The sequence below is a fragment of the Cygnus atratus genome, chromosome 1 (genome assembly GCF_013377495.2).
Source record: "Cygnus atratus isolate AKBS03 ecotype Queensland, Australia chromosome 1, CAtr_DNAZoo_HiC_assembly, whole genome shotgun sequence".
Taxonomy (NCBI): domain Eukaryota; kingdom Metazoa; phylum Chordata; class Aves; order Anseriformes; family Anatidae; genus Cygnus; species Cygnus atratus.
The window spans coordinates 144,603,975-144,624,019 of NC_066362.1; the positions used below are offsets into that span (position 1 = coordinate 144,603,975).

The 20,045-nt window shown below is 42.2% G+C and overlaps 1 protein-coding gene across 6 annotated transcripts in view; it reads left to right on the forward strand.

Annotated features, from left to right (window-relative positions):
- The window catches only part of RASA3 (RAS p21 protein activator 3), a 123,040-nt gene that overhangs the window by 38,913 nt on the left and 64,082 nt on the right, over positions 1 to 20,045 (forward strand). For 4 of the 6 annotated variants that reach the window (XM_035565576.1, XM_050708340.1, XM_050708341.1 and 1 more), the window contains exons 3-4: positions 7,390 to 7,493; positions 19,893 to 19,987. In XM_035565576.1, coding sequence (XP_035421469.1) covers positions 7,390 to 7,493; positions 19,893 to 19,987 — 199 coding nt within the window. Of the gene's footprint in view, positions 1 to 7,389; positions 7,494 to 15,724; positions 15,959 to 19,892; positions 19,988 to 20,045 lie in introns of those variants that run through there. The other 2 variants (XM_050708342.1, XM_050708343.1) reach the window with 2 other exon arrangements.

Consider the following 20,045-nt stretch of genomic DNA (forward strand, 5'->3'; position numbering starts at 1 on the left):
TCTTCAAGCAGCACTGTTTTCATAAACTACTTGGCACGAGCCTTTAGGAAATTCTGAGAAGGTCACATGCAAGTCATAAGATACGAGGGAGAGGGCAGTTAGAGCTGGGATTTAATGCAATTTTCTGTTTTGTATGGTCAATATTTATATTGCTATCATAAATAAAGGCGCTGAATATAATTGGATCCATTCCACTGAACCTAGCAGAGATGTATGTGAAGTCAATCACAGGTTTTATGTCCTAAGGAATGTGTGAGATTTTTCTTTTTTAAAAAATGCATAGATCTACAACTTTTCTTTAGGTCTGAGCTGCAAGTAAACAGCCTGACAGGAATTCTGCCTGTTAATCTCCTTTGCTGAAACAACTACTTACCTTTCCCAGAGAGCAGCCCCAGACTTGAGGCTCCACCGTCCAGGGCTTGTTCTAACTGCAGGTCGTCCCTGAGGATAAATTTTCTTGGCCTGCTGGCATTAAGACTGACTTTGCCTTTGCTGTTTGCATCAGATGTTTCCATTCACTTAAAGGGCAGTGTCAGCTGCAACAGGAAATCAAGGCAGCTTCTCAAATCATAGGTGAAGAATGGAAGGAATGTGACATCTCTAAATTTGTTTCAAGGATATGAATAAAGGCAAAAACCGTCGCACGTTAAGAATCAAATGGCAGACGCTGTGTGCTTTAGAGAGATGAGCCAAGCATCTTGAGTCTGTCATTATTTAGTTCTCGGCTATTTCACCAAGGAATTTTTCACCTGCTAAACATAGTGATCAAAGCCTGAATGAAACAGAAAATGAAGCCAGAGGCACTTTCTCCACCCGCAGTCTTTTTTTTTTTCTTTTACCTCCCTATAGTCACCAGTGAAGGAAAGTGTGCTTGTGAGCGTACAGTGAACAGTGCTGTAAATTCATAGCCAAGGCTGTTCTCTTCAACAGGAGGATGTTGTGTCTTTGTCTCAGTCTCAGATCTGGTAACAAATTCAGTCAGTAACTCTCAGAACTTTCTCTAAGCGATTCTGCTGCCATATTTAATGTTTTTTAATTCCAGGCTTGCTCGAACACTGTATTTTCCTATCTTTGGAGTCCGTGGCTGCATAGCTAAACTTCTCTTGTGTTCTGATAACATCTTGGCTGCAGGCCAGTTCTCAAATTTTAAACACATAGCTGTTTCCCTTAGTTGGAGCGTGGCCAAGATTAGCCGTCCTGTCTGAGTTAGCTCCATTAGCTGCTTCCATCTCCTGAAGTTGCCAGCTCACCTCCTTGAAATAACAGCTTTCCCCAGCCCAGAGGTGATGCACGGGGTGCTGCAGCACATCGTCTGCTCTCCACATGCTCTGTAGCTCCTCTCCCACACTCAGTGTGCTGTCAGCCTCTGGGGTCTGCCATCATCTGTGCTCAATTGCATCTGACTGTGGCTTCAAATTCCTAGTATCAATGGATTTCAGTTCTGAAGCATCCCAAGGCTTTAAGGGAACGGGGTAGGATGGGTATGGATGCAACTTCAGCCCAGTTGGGGATATTATTGAAGGCGAGGACTGCACGGCTGTGTAGGGAAGTAAGACAGCTGGGAAGAGCGCCAGGAAGGGAAGCAAGACTTAATGGACAGAGGAGAGTGAAGTGAGCCTTGAGACCCAAGGCAGGGTTTATGAATGAGAGCGTTTATTCACACGAAAAGCCACCCATGTGAGTAACAATTGTTGGTGTTGTAGGCTGCTTCGAGTGATTTAAAAAAAAAATAATAATGCAGCTGTAATGTGACTTCTGTTGTTTGTGTGTGTCGTCTTACAGAATATTTTGGGAGGTGACTAGGGGCCAAGCGGCTGCTGCTTAAAGTTATCATAATCCCTGTAAGCCTCGTTGAGCCAAACCAGCAACTGTCAAGTGCGGATGATAACTATAGCTAGTGTGTTTGTGTCTCTGCTCTGATATTAGGGTAGAGAAAACGCATACCACTTTACTTGTTTCTCTGTGTAGCAGGGGTGTTTGTGGCTATAGCACAGCACTGTCCATCTCTGCACAAGGACACGAGGAACAATTTGCTTGGGCTCAGCAGATGTCTGGAAGACTGCAGCCTGCGCTCTCACAATGGCCATGGGGGATATGTTTGGATTTAGGTGTTGCCTTGTGTGCCATATACTTCCTGCTGCAAGTAGCCTGCCAAATCTGTGCTGCAAATACACAACTTCTTAAAAATACCTCGTGCTGTAAGGAAGCTACTGTGACATCTGCCAACTTTGGCTCTTAAAGAGCCTGTCTTACTTGCCTGCCTTCTCGTAGCTCCCTGTCTAGTAGGAGACTGAAGTGTATTCAGATTTTATTTGGCTTGCTGTATCTGCTCTGAATAAACCTTCTCTTCTCCTTCCCCCCACCCCATCCCTTTACATAGGCTGCAAAGCATAGCATAAGATGTATTAGCCAAGCAGCAGAAAAACCTTAGCAGAAGAAACAAACAAACGTACTCCTTTGTGCAGACTGATTTTGCTTCCAGCTCACACTGAGATGTGAACTCTGGTCTTCAGTTCACGCAACAGAATGAATCCAGTATTTCTAAACCATTTAAAACAGTCAGAGGATGTGGAGTTGTCTGTGGCATGTTAATAGTCCTTACTTACAAGCTCAAAAGCAGTTTAGAAAAAAAAAATTGATATACAAAGAATTTTGGTTTGAAGGGTTTCATTATTATTCATCATGCAACCCTTTCACTTCATCCACTGAAGTACCAGTGCCAAACAAAAACAAAACTACTTCAGTGAATCCTCAAATATTGAGAAACAAGCACGAGGTTTTGCAACGCAGCCTAAAACTAAAGAAATGCTTCTACTTTGAGATTTACTTTGTGAAGTTAACCTCCCAGTTAATACTATTTGCAGTGATTTCGGTAGATACGTGAGGGTATGGAATTAAAGTTGCAACTTTGCCTCTGGAGGTTAGTAAAACAGCTAAAAGTGAACAAAATTAGATTATTATTTTTTTTTTTTTTCAGAAAAAGTCCCCATTCATCGTGTTTGAAATTAGAATTCTCTTCCGTATTTGCTTTCATTCTACTTGGTTTACACAGTAATTTCTCTTCTCCTTCCCAGTCTCCTCCTTGAAAATATCCATTGCCAAAATATACATCGGAGGACATTCAGAAATAGATACCTTAGAATGGGAAGGGCTTGAAGTTGGATAGTTTTATGAGGGAAACAGGACTTGGAGGGAACTTTCTGTTTTTGATTTCCTGGTATTCCTGCTCCCTGGAGCATTCAGAACAAGTAAGTGCTTGGTGAGCGGAGAACATGCTTGAAGGTCCAAATCCATTTGGCTATTCTTGATGGTTTTCTTTTCTTTTTTTCTTTTTTTTCCACAACAAAGCTTTACATCTCTTCTGTCTCAGCAGATGTGGAAGCTCCTAGGGAAAGTGCCCTGAGGAGGGACCAGGTAGTGTATGTGTCTGTGGAAGGTGCTGTATGAAAGATGTAAACTGTTCTAAATTCAGTGCTCTTCACTGAAGAAGCTAGGTTTGAAAATGCTTCTATATTCAGCTTGGAAGAAGGCTGATTTGCCCTTACAGTGGACGTCAACTGCTTCTGTCCTTGCAAAATCCTAACCTCAGCAGCTCTTTCACCACTTGATTGAAGTCTTAGAAGAACCTGAAATAACGGCAACACTGGTGTTGGCCACGACGTGTTGATGTGCAGCCTACCTGATGTGCAACCTGCGCTGTAAGGCTGAGGAAGGGCCCCCTCACTATTCATCCTCCTCCCTGAATGAATAACGTTTCTCCTGAGAATAGGGTTAATCTCCAGTGAAAGCTTAACTCAGGACAGAATCACAGAATCATCTAGGTTGGAAGAGACCTCCATGATCACCGAGTCCAACCTCTGACCTAACACCAACAAGTCCTCCACTAAACCACATCACTAAGCTCTACATCTATACGTCTTTTAAAGACCTGAACTCCTTTGGTTCAGAAAGGTTCTTGAGTTTTCAGCAGGGCTTTTGTAGTATTTTTTGTAGTATTTGTTTTGGAGGATCTTGTCAGAAGATGGAGGGCTGTGTGGGCAGAGGCTGCTGCTTTTCGTTAATTGCCACGTCAAAATAAAAGCACTCACTGGAGCTGTTGGGGCAGAGGGGTCAGGGAGGGAGGCATTTACATGTTCTTTCAGAAGAAAAAATTCAGGAGCCCTGGGGCTCATGCTTACAATAAGTTGGCTTGGGAAATAAATCATGGGGTTTGACTGCTGCAACCTCTTGCTCGTCATGTGGGTGGGAGACAAGGCCAGTACTGTTCTGAAGAGATACATGGGAGATGAGCACACATTTAACTGGAAGCTCAAAGCGTTCATGTGGTGACTTTTGATTCCTTCAAGAAGAAGATTCTGTTTCTGCATAGCTCCACAAGGTTGGGGCAGAAGAGGATCAGATTTATCTCCCTGTTTCCTTACAGTTTTAACTTCTCTGGGGAGTTACCCAGTGGAAAGTGAGTGTATTTGGGTTGGAGATCTGCTTGCTTTCATTAGAATCACAGAATCATTAGGGTTGGAAAAGACCTCCAAGATCACCTGGTCCAACCATCCCCCTACCACCAATGTCACCCACTGAACCATGTCCCTAAGCACCAGGTCCAACCTCTCCTTGAACACCTCCAGGGACGGTGACGCCACCACCTCCCTGGGCAACCCGTCCCAGTGCCTGACTGCTCTTTCTGAGAAGAAATGGCTCCTCATTTCCAACCTGAGCCTCCCCTGGTGCAACTTGAGGCCATTCCTGCAATGCAGCGTGACTCGGGGGTGTTACCTGAGTGATGGAAGGCTGCAAATCTACAAGGGCTACAAGGTCTTGGAGGGTTAAAACCGAGCACAGAACAAAGCTTCTCTTCTGTGGGCAGCAGCTGTGAGTAGCACATTGCATGAGAAGTACCAGCCCGCGGGCGCTGCTCGGACTAATAAGCCTTGTGCCCAACCGTAGTAACAAGATGTGGTCTCGCCATGGCTAGGGCAGACTTGATAACATTTCTTTTGTTAATTAGTCTCTTTCGGATAGCATGCATTGGACCAGACACTTCCTGTTGTCCAGTCTGCTTTTCCAAATGTCATGGGTGTTTTGCTGGGGTGTGGTCTTAGATATCTTCTGCCCCTGGCCAGCGCTTGTGACAATGATTAGCAGGGGACTTGCCAAAGGACCCAGCTGATGTCTCTTTCCTGCTCCTTCTGCCAGGATCAGTTGAGCTGAATTAAAGCAAGCTTTATAGTATTTACGCGTGTGTTTTTTCCAGCATACTGAAGCTTCACTAATATGGTTGATAGAGAAACGTGTATATATAATCCACAGTTCATTAAGTATCATCTCATACAAAGGTCATTAGTGAGTAAATTCATCTGTCGTGTTCTTCCAGCAGAAAGGGCAATGTTATGGCTGAACAGACTATTAGGGCTCGGAACAATGCAAGTATATATATATATATATATATATATATATATATATATTTGCATGTATAGAGCACTGAATATATGGGCAGTGTTTAAGCATTTGTCTAGCCCCACTGGGTTAAGCCTGTGCTTGAAAACGTGTGCCATGTGCACAGAGCGAGGCATTTGGGGCTGCCAGCAGAAACGTGGCTGCTGGGACAGTCGGGCAGCCCTCGGTTTAGTAGAAGCTGCTGAGTTCTTGATTCCAAATAAAATCTCTCGGAGGAGAATATGACCTAACACAGAGTGCTGACTTGGTAGCTGGGATGAATATAACAGTCAAACCAGCTGCCATTTCCAGCCGTTAGATATTTCTCCCATTCTCACATAGATTCTTCTCCCATCCTCGCAGTGGGGATAACTTCGTGGGTCTCAGTGCCTTGGCTTACGCCTGGATGCATTTATTTCAAGGAATGGGAGACTATTTCAGTGGGGAAACGTGACCCATGGGTGCATCTTGGGCTTCAGTGTTCATCCAGCATGTGTTCTTCCGTGTGGCTGGGGGAGTAGTGGCTCCACCATAACGTTCTGTGTCTTGAGTGATGTCTCTGGACTTCATGTGGCAAGTATCTCTTCAAACACAGTGGTTAGCTGATTTGCGGTGCCTGCGTGCTTTGAGATTTGCCATCTAGCTTGTGAGGCAATGAGGGAATTTGGGGGCAGTGTATTTTTACTGTAGGCAGAAATGCAAGCAAAAGTGTACGGGTGATGTAAAATTCCTTTTGCTGCGGTTTCCCAAAAGACACCAAGGAAATGACCTCTGCTGACAAGAGGCTGAAAAATCAAAAGTTAATGCAGGGACACTTAAACTTCTGTCTATGTAATTTTCTAACACCAAAAGCCTTCAGTAATGATCTCCCATGGCTGTGCTTAGCCGAGACAATAAGGAGGTCTGTATTTAAGGGGGGAAGAAAAACCTGCTGGCTTTGAGCTTGTTAAAATGAGAGATTTATTTTTAAGTCTACCTCTGCCATGCTTGCTGTATTTGTCTGTATGACTCAAATGGCATCCACCAATTTAGATCTACTTAAGCATGAGTGACTTGGAATTAGAAATCTGTGGTAAAATGGTAGGCCTGTTGATGAATAAATAGTGTTGATGTATGCTTATAGCTCTTAGAAATAATTCCTTAACCATGTAATTGGACAGAGAGAAACTGAAAGGGTTGCTATTAGGAGTCAGAGACTTTATTTTCTGGTTAAATTGGTAGGATCCAAAGAAAGCCCCCTAAATCTCTAAAGAGCTTTTCATGCTGAGATAATGTGTTTGTTTTTTTTTTTTCTTAAAAACCTTGTCTTACTGTAAAAAAAACAACAGAAACAACCCATATTCTATAGAATTCCAGGAAGCAAGAATAGAAACACAAATGCAGGGCTCCCAGGTCACAAGTGTCATGTCAACTCCAAGGCTTAGTTACTATCACTTGACTGCATCTGGCTTTAAATTTAATACTTTGGAGGGGATGAGAAAAGAGGTGATGGCTGCAGGTATTAAAATAAACAAAATCCTTTTAAAATATGTATATATTACTTGATCTGTGCTATATTTTGCTCATCCTGATCATCTGTATGCTTTTGTGACCTCTGTTGTACATTAAGCACTGTGTGGCAGCAGGGACCTCTTTCCATTTTTGAGGCAGGGTGTATTAACAAATAATGGTGTCTCTGCCCTCTTTCTTTAGGGCTTTCTGTTTCTCCAAATAAAAATAAGTACCTGCTCCTTTTCGTACAGTAGGAAATCTTGTTCTGTGGGCAGTTAAGGTGGGAAGAGCAGGAGGTGTGCTTGAAGGTGCACCTGCATGGGAGGGAGTGAGCATCGCGGTCCAGAGAGACGTTCTGGGTGTGAAATGTAAGCACGCTGGCTCCTCCGGGATACCAACACTAATTTCTTTCTTTTTGTGTGTGTGTGTGTATGTGTGTGTTTATGTGTGTGTTTTTTTACCCAGCCCCTTCTATGGAGAAGACTTTTACTGTGAAATTCCTCGGACCTTTCGCCATCTGTCATTTTATATTTTTGACAGAGATGTTTTTCGAAGGGATTCCATCATAGGTATGTGTTCATAAATTACTATTTTCCTTATAGCTTACTTCTCTTGGACTTGTAACTGTTGGATCATAAATAGTCTTAAGAGTTTGGGTCTTGATATGGCTGAAAGTGACAATGGTAAGTAATGCTCTGTATTTTTCTTCCTGTCAAACAACAAAAGTACCTTCAGTATTACATACTGTAAAGAAGGCTGGCAGATAAATGCTGTTATGACAGCAAATACAGGTAGCAGTTTAATTGAAATAGACAGTGAAGCTCCATTTAAACGTTGGCAACATCATTTGTTACTGTATATTTTTTAATATGCAAGGCTTTCAGTCATGCTGTACTCTAGGGCTCACTATATTCACCTGCATGAAATACTGTTAAATGATGACTACAGTAATCACATGCAGAGTAATAGATACTGTTCATAGGTACAGCACAATGACAGATGAATTTTATAAACAGTGTTAGAGCAAGCTGTTGCTTACTCTGGGCAGACCTTTGCCAGATATTATTTGCCTTGCATTTCACTTGTGGCAAACTCCATAACACTCAGTTCATCTCTTTAGGGATAAAAGTCTTGTTAAAAACAAAACAAAACAAAACAAAAGTTGGGAAGTTTAATAATTATTTTTGAGCGGAACAGTTTCCATTTTAAGTCACTTTAATGGTTTGGGGTTTTTCTGTTGTTTTTTGTTTGTTTTGGTTTTTGTTTTGTTGTGGGGCTTTTTTTTCAGTTTCTCATCTTTTAATTTTGAGGTTGTGTTTGACTCATTTTTTTAAAAAATTCCAATATAACGTGACTACAGCTGTCATTATGTGTTTATGCTTTGTCAGAACTTGTATTGAGGAAATTATCTAATGTTGAGCGATAGTTTATGTAATACTGTAAAATGCATTATCTTAACGGGCATAAAATGGTGGTGCTGATCTCTTCGTATGTACCTTTACATTACACTAGTATGTCATACAGTTGCTATTTTTTTCCTTTCTTTAATTTTTGTTTTATGTTTTGTATTTATTTTTTGTTTTATTTTTGTTACACGTGAGTTAGGAAATTCTGTGTCCCTAAAGGAGCACATCTGTGTACAGAATCTAGCAAACTTTTTTTTTTTTTTTTTTTTTTTTAATAAAAAGACCTACTTGGTCAAGGACATGGTTTTTGAGAACCTGGTAAGAGCCTTAGCTTTGAATTTTTCTTTTTTTTTGGATTTTGCATTTAACGTTACAGCGAGAATTTGACTTGTGGTTTTATTCACTGTCCTGTGTCAGGTGTTGTATAGCCCGATTCAAAGTTTCCACCAACTTTGCTGAGTTTTGAATTAACCTTCATTAAACGAATTTTTAAACAAGAAATTGTTCTGTTTTATTTAATGCCTTAGTCTGCTGTCAGGTATTCCATTCTTTTCAGATACAGCAACTTACTTTAAGCTGAGGTTTCCTCTTAGTTGTGTATCTTAATGTGTATTTATTTAAAACAAGTAAATATATATTTCCTTCAGTCACTAACAAATGGTAATTACCATGATTTTTAAGGACTTCCTTGTTTCCTGATCTGTTTAGATTCTGCTGAATTTCCAAAGTAAAACTGACAGTTGAACCAAACTTCCCAGTTGGTAGGTTGAATTACTTAAGCATTAGATTACTTTTTGATTTAAACTGGAAAATTAGGAATGCTTATTAAGTTTCTTTCAAGCTTGTAACTTTTTTTTTTTCTTGAGGCAGGGAGTTACACTTACTCTTTTGGTGTGTTAAGCCAATCTGGAATTACCTAAATGGGTTTCTTAACACTTGTAAAATTTGTGTTTCTTTCTGAGAAAAAGAGCACAAGACACACAGTGAAAGATCTTAAAGGCAGAACTACAGGTAAATACAGCGCAGTAACAGACAAAGCTGTGGGGCCAAAGCACTTTCCTTAGGAAGCAAGAATTTCATCTTCCAGGTATCATGAAATAATTCAGCTTTGCTCTGCAGAACTATGTGGCAGCAACTTAAACTACCCATTCCTGAGAAAACGCTGTTACACAGCCAGAATCCACAGCTGTGTCCAGATACACGTGTACTCTGCAGGAGAAGCATTAGGTAAAGCACTAGGGTGGAGGTGAGATCATTGAGAACTGATGTTTAGCTCTGGCATATGCGTGCTGGGGAGGAAGGGGGTCAGGTTCTGATTTTTTTGAGGGAGCTTTTGGAAAGCTTTTTGGTCTCGCTGATCTCCAGTTTCCTGTAATATGAAAGCAATACCTCCTTTCTTTCAGCTGCTCAGCTTTTTGTTGTTGAATTTGCCTTATCTCCCGTGTGTGACTAGTTTCCTGTAGCTGCAATGTCCTACAAACTGGCAGGCTGTGGACTGGGATTTTTCTTGGTAAGGGTTTTACTCTCTCTCTCCGAACAGGGGTCTTTGAACACTTGACACAAGCCAGACCCATGAAATTGTTGGTAGAGAAGTGCAAATTGTTTCCTTTTCACCATGTTCTCTAAGTTCCTGTTTTAATAATCAAGCTCTGACACTGGAGGGGAATTCTTCAGGAGCTGCTGGAGTAATCTCACCCTAAAGCTTCTGGGAGTAGTTCATGGAAGGAAAGACTTGCAGAAGATACAGAGGGGCCTTTGTTTGGATTTTTGAATGATCGATCTGGTGGTTTTTTCCACTACCTCTTCAGGAAAAAGAGGTAGTGTGCTTGCAACGTGGGATTTTTTTTTCAAGTTTTTTAAATTTATTTTTGTATGCATTGCAGAACCCGTATGTAGGCGGACTGATTTGTTACTCCCCTGATGTAGCACTAAAAGGCAAAACTCCAGCGTTACCAATCTACATTGACATTTTACAGTGCATATAGCTATTGTAGTCCGAGTCTTCCCTATTCTTCCCCTACTTTTCTCCTCTCTCCTTATCACAGGTGTATTTTGAAGAGCATTTCAAAGATGTGGAAGTGTTATCAAAAGCCAAAAGGCAGTGGAGAGAAGAACAAATTGTAGAGTTACTGTCACCTTGTGATATTAATTCTATAACTTTTGCTTGTAATTGGAAATGCTCTGGAAAGAGAGCAGTGCTCTGGAGTAACTGCAAGTGGTTATTTTCAGTAATTCATAATGAGCAGGAATCATCAGCAGCAAAGCTAAGCAGTGGAGTTTTTGTGATGACAGCAACTCTTACATAGGAACAAAGTGCATAACGTTTAAAAGGAATAGCTGCTCTACATGTATCATTTCAACTTAGTCTTAAGAGACCTTTTCTTGAAGAGGCTTGAGCAAGGGAGGTTAGGAAGAGGTCCCTACTGAAACAGTTTGGTTAGCGTAGTGCTAGAATGAGCTCGTTTCCACTGAACTGCTCAGTTCTCCAAAGAGGGGCCCTTTGTTTGCATTACAGAGATTTCTTGTTATATTATGTCATCATGAGACACTTCTGCTGAAAAAAATGTGGTTATCCATGCTCATCCAGCAGTGAACTTTCTCAGAGAAGGGAATTGGGGGCCGTGTCTTCCTTCCAGGGAGAATAATTTTAAGTTCAGATGTTACTGAGCTCGTGAATTTGCCTGTGTTTCCTGTGTGATATGGTACATTTAAGACATCTGTTTGCATTGTTTGTTTGGCTGGTTTTGAGGGGGGTTTCGAGAGAGAAAGAGAGAGAACACAGTGTGCATGTGTGATAAAATGGTGAGAATTTGACAAGTAGCTATTTTTTTTGAAGATGGCTGGCTAGCAAAGTTCCTTTTGAGTCACTATTTAGTATTGCCAAAACTTTCTCTTGGTGTTGTAATACTGATTTCCAGGTTGACTGGAGCTCAGAGCAGGCACAATCTTATTTATTCAAATGTGAAGTACAAGTTTGTGATGGTAAAAACATCCGAAATGCAACTCAAATGTGTGACAGATGAGAATGCTCAAGCCACCAAAAACGGAAAGAGTGGGGGCGAGAAAATGAAAAACAAGAACCCCCGAAACCTCTGACAGAAACTTCCGAGGAGAACCAAACAAATTCAGAAACTGGAACCCGTGTAGCAGATATGTTTTTGGAACAGACTGTAGTGTTGTGGCATACAGGATGGGAGGGTTGTTCAGATAAAGATATCTTTGAGTTTGCATGTTTGTTTATTACATTTGCATTTTCCTAGTGACAATTTGCTAAGTCATGTAGGATTTTGGTTAGCTAAACGTACAGCTCTGGAACAACCGTGTCTTGGAAGAACCTTGGGTGCCAGTCGAGGTGTAAACTTAATGAAGAAATGCACATCTCAGTGGATCTGAAATATAATTAATCTTTTTTAGCTAAAACATGAAGTATACAGTCACTGTGGAAAGAAATCAGCCTTAAGTTTACCGTTGATAATGTGTGCCTTGACTGTTACTGCCTGGAGTTTAATATAGTGATTTATATAGTGTGTGGAGATGCTTTGAGTAGGAAATGTACTCCTGAAAGTAATGGAAATCCCATTTAAATTTACATATTCTTTCTACTTCCAAATTATCAAGTAGGAATTGTAGGCCAATTTAATTGAACATGTGTCTGTATAATAAATGGCATAGCTATTTCCATCAAGTCGTTACAAGGAAAAAAACATTGACGAGATGGCATTAGCTTGAAAAACTGGCGATTGGTGTCTTCACCAATGACGGGGAAGACAAGATATCACCATGTGGAAGCAGCAGAAGGAATATTAGGACAGTAATGCTGTTAAATACAGCAAATGTAAAAATGTGTTCTGTAACAATTATATTTTAATATTTAGTTTGGGGCTTTTTAGAGGTGTTAAATGAGACTAAAATGTGGCAAGCTGTTCCAATGCATTGGGACAGAAGGCTTTTCTTACCCTTTAATGATTGAGCTAGATTTACCGAAGAAAACCATCTCCACGATATGCCCTCAGCTGCTATTCTCCTAGGTGTGTAATGAACACTTCAGAGGCGCGAGACCGTGACCTTGAGTATGTAGATCAGTTAAAAACAGGAAATGTGCCACACCAAGTTGTTTAACGCTGCATTGAAAACATAGTTAATATCATCTGGCCTTCAGGTGATAAGTATACAATTATTTATCCTCAACTTAAATCCCAAATCACGTGCCCATCGCACTTCGTAAGTGTGGGTTACTCCTGACAGAGGGGTTTGCAGTCCTGGTGGGGGGGGAATGGCACTGAAAAAGACACGGGTGCCACATGCCTGAGCTCTTCAGTGAAGGGGCAGACGGCCAGTGAGGGGCAAACTAATAAGTCATTTTGTTAATTACATTTCCTATAACTCACTGCTCTAAGTCATCTTTATAGGGGTTATTAGGTGTGCTGTACAACAAATTGAAACTCTTGAGGCCACTGTGTCCTGTCAGGTTATAACTGTTTTCCTGCTTAATGCTAGATGAGCTGAAGCAAATAAGGCAATAGAACAAATTTGCCTGCAGAGGTAATTAAACTTAGCTGCTCTGGACTAAATTAGATGAAACCAAATCGTAGCTCACAGACATTCTTACAGAATGAAAACAGCCTGGAATTGAAAATTGTTTGAGGTGACTGTACCTTTGTTAATGAGTGCTACCAAAGCTGAGGAAGTGTATTCGTTGAGTTGCCATCATTTATTACCCAAGGCCCAAACAAAGCATCTATTGTTATTAGGTAATTGTTGCCAAATATGGATGAAACATCACCATTTGATTATTTTATTCGATTTAAAGGAAAAGTGAAAAAGGTTTCTCTGCTAAACTATGCTTCTTGCTAGGTAAGTAGAGGAAAGATCTTCAAATACAACACAAAACAGAGATCAATACTGTAATAAAAAACTGTGTTCCTCTAATTCTTTCACCCCTAACTATGGCTTAGGCAGAAGTCAAAACTTGGTTTACTGTTTCCATGCCATACTGTTGGATGACATGGAAAAGATATCTACTCAGTATGGTATAAATATAGCTACTAATGAAATAAAGGAAACAGATGACCGTGTCCCACAATGACAAGTCTCGAGAAGCTATAAACTAGAATTATAAAGAGAAGATTCTCTACGGTTCCATAGAGAGCCTAAAATAAATACTTTCTGCACAGAATAATTTGTTGGGCTGCACTCACAATATGTTTTAACATAATGGATGATGACAAAAGCAGGAAAACAAAGTCGAGCTTTCAAAAAATACATATTTTCCTTTTTCCTGCTACAAGTACTCATATTATAAACAAAATTACTGAGCATAATGTGCTAGAACCTTGACTGTTCTTTTACACAGCCTCCATCCTTATCAAATGACAGTGTTAATAGTGTCTGTATTTGGGATATAATCAGATTTATCCTCCCATCACAAGCTTACTTCTGGCTGCTATAGTTTGAGCTGGGCTTGCTGTGTTTTCTTCAGTACTTGACTCATCTCCAGACCAGAAGCTATTAAACAGTGTCTGTTGGGTTTATGTCTTGCTTGAGCTAAGTACAGACAGGGCCTGTGAAGTTAATGCAATAGCAGTGGCTGCCGGTTGCAGTACCTGGAAGGGTCTGATGATGGAGGAAATGGTTGTCCAGTGCAGGCAGCGTGCTCAGGGGTTTGAGTGCCTGTGCTAAGGCAGACGACAGTGACTGCTGTCCCACTGGGATGAGCCATGGGCTAGCTATACCTCTTTTCTCAAACGTAGGTACATTTAAAGGGCCAGATAGCAGCTGGCAGAGAGCTGATAGCAAAGCTGTGGTTATGTAGGTCTTCATTTTTAATGGGGAGGGAGAGGAGAAATTGTGATATAAGCCAGGAGAGATCTTTAGGATTGTGGCCAGCAAAACTAATGTTAGAGGGTAGTCATAATCTATGCAATGTATTACCTTGTTGCTTAAGGTTGGAAGCTAAGTTTTAATCACAAGCCTACTTTTCTTTGCCTTACTGTTCAAGATAAATCCCAAGGAGGGGAAAATGGGTGGTGGAAGTGATGTATTCTTCCATTTGCACGAGTTATTCAAAAACAGATGAAACTGGGGTTATGAATATAGTACACCTCAGTCCTGTATGTAGGATGCACCGCTGCTGTGTTGGAAGTGTTCTGCCATTGTCACCACTAATTCGTACAATGGCAGCAGATGGTCTGGTAGTGCTTGTGCTTCATGGGGCACTGCACCCAAGCTAGGAAGGAGCCATTTTGCTGCTTTTGAGCCTCTGAGACCTTCTCATGCCCCTAATTCCCATCGTTACCTTTCTGATCCTCAACTAGGTAGTTATTTTTTTTTTCAGTCTTTTTCCATGTTGTGGGAGGGCTAAGCAGATTTGTGCTGTTCTTGAACAAGGCAGGCATGTGCCCCTTTTTGTCTTAGAAAGTTTCTGTTGTTTTATTTGGTGACAAATAATATTTCACATGCACAGTGACAAAATTCCGCAGTCCGTAGTGGAATAGTAGTACTTGGTTGGAGATTTCAAGGTGATGGAAGTCTTGTAAGCCTTTCACAGGCTAAAATGTTGATTGAAATCAATTCTTATTTGTCCTTAGTCTTCCCAGCTACTGAAAGTGATTCTCCTTGTGCACCTTCATACCAGTTATTTTAAATGAATTCAGTGATATGCTGGGTCTGTGCACTTACTATGCTAGCACAATGCAACTTCTGATCTGGCTTCCATGACCTCTTACTGCCTGATATTGCAGCACATAGGAGGCAAAGTAATCTCTGCTTGGACCTGAGAGATGACTGAATTAATTAGGCATTTGGGACCTTGTAACATGTGACTCGGACCTAACCCTTTGCTAGAGATCGTATATGTGATAACAATACTGCAGCTAGTGTTAATGGAGGATGGTGTATTAAAAACTATTGCATTTTATTGCTTCAGCTCACTTGGCAGTTGTTTCCAAAGTTTCATGGTTTTCAACGTTTAAGTGTCCCAAGATAAATTAAAGATAAGATTCTGGAGCTCCTGAAATGCTATCTTTACAGGGTTCTGTGAAATAAATGTCAGGTGGTTTTTCAAGTAGAGCCTTGTGCCCTTTTAAAATGACAAACTCCAGTCTTAGTGCTGTCTGACTTCTTTTTCTGCAAAGGAATGTATCTTTTATTAGTCTAGGAGCTGACATAAATTTTCAGATCCCTCAGCTGTGAAGCAAACACTCTACAAACCAGCAAACAAGTATTAAAAGGTGAGGTATAATCCTCAAGTTGGTGCCTAGTCCTTTCATTGCCAGCAGGTAGCCCAGAGAGGAGGTAGCTGTGACTGGATGGAGAGTGCCAGAGGCAAGTTATAACTCCGTGCTAGTCTTTGTATGGAAATGTTAAGCCCTGAATTAAGCTAATATGTGTCCCAGGACAAGCTACTGGCCTGCATTGGTTCACCTGGGAGGAGCATTTGAAAGTCCATCGAGGGAAGGGACAGGCATAAAGCATGCAGCATTCTCACGACACCTTCTCAAGTGGTGAGGCCAGAAATCGGCACCTGTCTCTGCTGCATATTTCTGCCTGCGTGCCCAAATTACTGACCTCCTGCCGTCCCCTGCCTTCCCGCTGTGTCAACGTGACTGAGCGGGGAAGCTGTCAGACAGGTCAGTTGAAGTGATCTGTGTGTTAAAAATGAAAACAACACCCACGCATGACCCCAGAAACTTACTTGCTCCTCCCTTCTCCTCCTCCAGAATGTTTATTTACATTTTTTGGTGTTCTTAAAGTTGACTCCATTTCCTCAACGGTTTCGGGGCACAGGGACAGAGGTGTACAGGTGGGGAAAGCAGGAGGCTTTGCACCCTTGGGACCATAAAGGGCCCTTTTGTAGTAACTTCATTCACCCGTGCCCTGGCCCTGTGTTTGGCAGAACAGCTTGCTGGTGGTTTGGTTTCTTCTGAAGGAGAGAGGGGGTTGGGTTTGGCATTCACGTTTGCTTTGAACACAGGGTGTAGGATTTAAATATGCCACTGCAGGTCTGTTCAGTGTGAATTTGGGGGATATAGGGAAAACACTGCCAAGTGGGTGACAGAAGTGTGGAAGTGTGTGTGTGGATTGCCTCACATTGCCCCAGCCTGAGGACTCGATGAGTGTCAGACCTGGAAAATGGATTAGTTCAGATGAGAAGAATGCTTTTACCTAATCTTTGCTGGTATTATTGCTGAGCAGATTACTTGCTTTAAAAATCACGCAACTTAACTACGTTTTGAAGTAACACCGTATATCACTCAGCATGCTCTTCTGTTTCCTGCCTGCTCCCAGACGCTGTCTAAAAGCTTTAAGTAACAGAGCCGGGCTTTCCGCAGCCCTGGGTGGCTCTGAGGAAACCGGCATTAGTGGCTGCTTGCCTCAGAGATGAGCTCTGGAGTCTAGCACTGCCGCCTGGCAGCAGCCCAAGTTTTGCGAAGGAGCACTGTGCTATGGGGTCGAGCTGGGGAGCGAGCCGAAGAGCCTCTGAGAGGAAAAGTCCTCTAGATGAGAGGCGGTAAACCTTGCCGACCTCTGGCGTCAGGTTTATCTTCAAGGAGAGCTGTGGGCCTTTACCGGGCGGTATCGGTTCAAATGACAGGTGCCGACAGCTTGTGCTTTTTGGCCTAGAGTTAACCTAATTCTTCCAAGTCTTGAAGTTGTCTGAGGCTGAGTGGCTGTGGTGAAGAGGGCAGGGCCCGGTGGCATTCAGTGATGCCAGAGCCTGGAGTGGCTGAGCGTATGGACGTGGCCTCTGCAGGCCGAGAGTTACAAATCCTGCAGGCTGCTACCTTATGTAGACAATCATTTAACAGGACAGATAAAACAGTCTGCCCTATCAGTAATATGCTCTTACACGTGTTTAGACTAGCCAAAGCGTTGGCCATTTCTTTACCCCCGCCAACACACACACGTGCACTTTATCCCACTGGATTTTTCTTCTCTGCGGATCGCTTGGTCTACAGCGAAAAACCCTGGATCCCAGCCAGCCCGGTCAATAAGTTTCACTCATTAATAAGAATTGCTTGTGTGCAGAGCAAACAGTGCTGTTCAAACAGTTTCCTAATCAAAACAGTTGTGCCACCAGGTTAACCCTCTTGGAGCTAGAGGCGTGTGTTGCTGTCTCCAAAGCTGCGGTTACCTCCTGATCATACAGTCAGACCCGGCTGGGTTGGTTTTGCAGTCCTGGGTTTAGAGAGCAGTGGGACCCCCTGCTGAAAGAGGGGTCACTGGTAACACCTTTTCTGCTGTGTAAAGGTGCTGATGTCGCTGAAATTGTCCTTCGGCTTACCACAAGGAATGTGCCTGCAAGAGAGGTGACTGAATAAAAGTGATGGAAAGATGCAGGTGGCACAGTCTGTGGTGTGCGTTACCTTGCGGTCGGGTGGAGGATTTCTGCGAGAGACTGAAGGGTACAGCAAGCAGTGAAAGTAAACAATTTCAGATAAGGTCCACAGCAATTATTGGAAGGTCATGGATTTAAGCATAGCCCTCTGAAAAATGTTTTAGAGAACCTACAACAGGAAAACAACAACAACAACAACAAACAACAGAGAAACTGCCCACATACTGCTGTGGTTGGAGAATAAAAGCAATAGCTGTGAAAATACCCAGCCATCAGTACGGAGGTTCTTAGCAGAGTAACTTCACCTCTTCTGTTCAGCACAGTTAAAATGTCTTATGGTTTATTTACCCTTTCTGCCATATTACATTGTAGGTTTGTGTAATTTAGTTACTCTTTTTCTAAGAAGTTTCAATCACTAGCTCTGCACATCCAGTGAAGAGCCTGGCAATGAATCTGCTCTGTGTTAATCTCTAGTTTAATGCTTGCAAGGAGATGGATCTGGTAATCTCCAAAGGACAAGAAGGGGGAGGAGAGCGCCGAGGGCAGAGGGAGCAAGACTTGGCAGCGGTGGCTCAGAAGCTCTGCAGAAGCCAGAGCAGAAATCCTGGCAGATGCTGCAGAGGGCAGCTGTGGAAGGATGGCAGAGCTGTTCAGAAACCGGGCCTGCAAGTCTGGAAAGTGTCACTAGAAGCAGCCTGAGGGTGAGAGGAGAACGCAATGCAGCAGCAGCTACCACAGAGAGCATGGGAGCAGCCCAGCAGGCAGGAGGGCTGGGGGAGCCCTCCAAGCACAGCTAAAGGCAAAGGCCAAAATTTCAGGGGACAGAGTTGTGTAATGCTAAACTTACAGTTGGGACTCCTAGAAGGTCTCGATTTCAGAAGGGAGAATGCTTTGTGTTTGTGATTTTCGTAGTTCATCATGTGGATGATGTAAACGTGTTCTAGTAACATTTGCTGAGGTGATGTGTTATGATCCCTGGCCAAACTGCATGGATTTGGGGAGCCTTCAAAACCCATGTTCTACTAAGACTGTGTCAGTCATATTTTGTCCAGCAGGATTTGGTTAAAGAAAGTCCGTGTTTCTGTAGCGATGCAGTGGTTGTGAACCGTATGTGAGCAACTCTCTCAAGCAGAGAGGTCTGCTACCAAACCACGCTGCTGAAAAGTGGCTTTCTCGAGCCTCACAAACATCTCTGGCTGTCCTGGATTCTTTCATTTTGAACATGCTGCTTTCCTCGGTGCCTGGGGAACCACCCAGCCCAAAGCTGCTTTCGGAGGAGCACGTGATCCTCAGGCATGCCATGCTCTGCTTTGTATATACAAAGAAAGAAGCTTGGAAAAAGTTTCGTTACCTCTCGGAGAGTGCTTTACGTAATGCCTGAGAGGCTGGCAAGATGAAAGTTTTAGCTTTATGTACAAGTTAGCCCGTAGCATGCATATACATTAGTTCATGGCATAAAACTGGCTGCTGTTGCTATAACTACCAAAAAAGCTAATTGGGTAGAGGTAAGGGGGTTTGAAAAAGGTCAGGGGAAAAGCTCTGCTGTGTTTTCTGTCTGAACAGAGGTGGTACGTGAGTGGTATCACTCGGATGGTTCTGGGCTGTGGGATACGAGCTCTGCGAGGCTTTGAGTGAGCTCAGTCAGTAGATCTCCTACCACTTAGAGTGGCGAAGTGACCGGACCTCAAAATGCAGGTCTGGGAATCAGCTGTGACTTGATCTCTAGTTGCTGCACTTCTACAAAAATATAATAAAGAGCCTCATCCTGAAATGTTGTTTACAATAACCCCATGCTCGGAAGTTTCTTCTGGGATTGTTACAGGCATCTACCTCAAACATCTGAAACAAACAGTTTTCAAACTTTTCCCACCACAAGTTTAACTGTAATGTTATATCAAAAAAAGTAATAGTGGTATTTTTACTATAAGCATACTTGCAAACTCATCCACACAGTGCTCAGTGCTTCAGTCTGTTAAGTGAGTATGATGTTAGGAATTTCAGTCTTTCACAATATGAAGTGGAAAAAACTGTTCATCTGAAAGAATTAAGTATTGTGTTTAAAAAAAAAAAAAAGTATGCCCTGAAGAAATCTTTCCTTTATCTGAAGCCTTTCTTGAATAGGATAGTCCTTTAATCATTGTTTTAAAACCTGTTTTTGATTGAAATGTATTTTTGGGGAGCTATAGCATGTCTTAAACTGTGCTTCTGATTTGTTTTGTTTCCAGGAAAGGTAGCTATACAGAAGGAAGATCTGCAGAAGTATCATAACAGAGACACCTGGTTTCAACTCCAGCATGTTGATGCTGATTCAGAAGTACAGGTGAGATTACCTTGGCAAAGGAGCATTTGTAACAGTGCCATGGTAGCTTCGTGGGTTC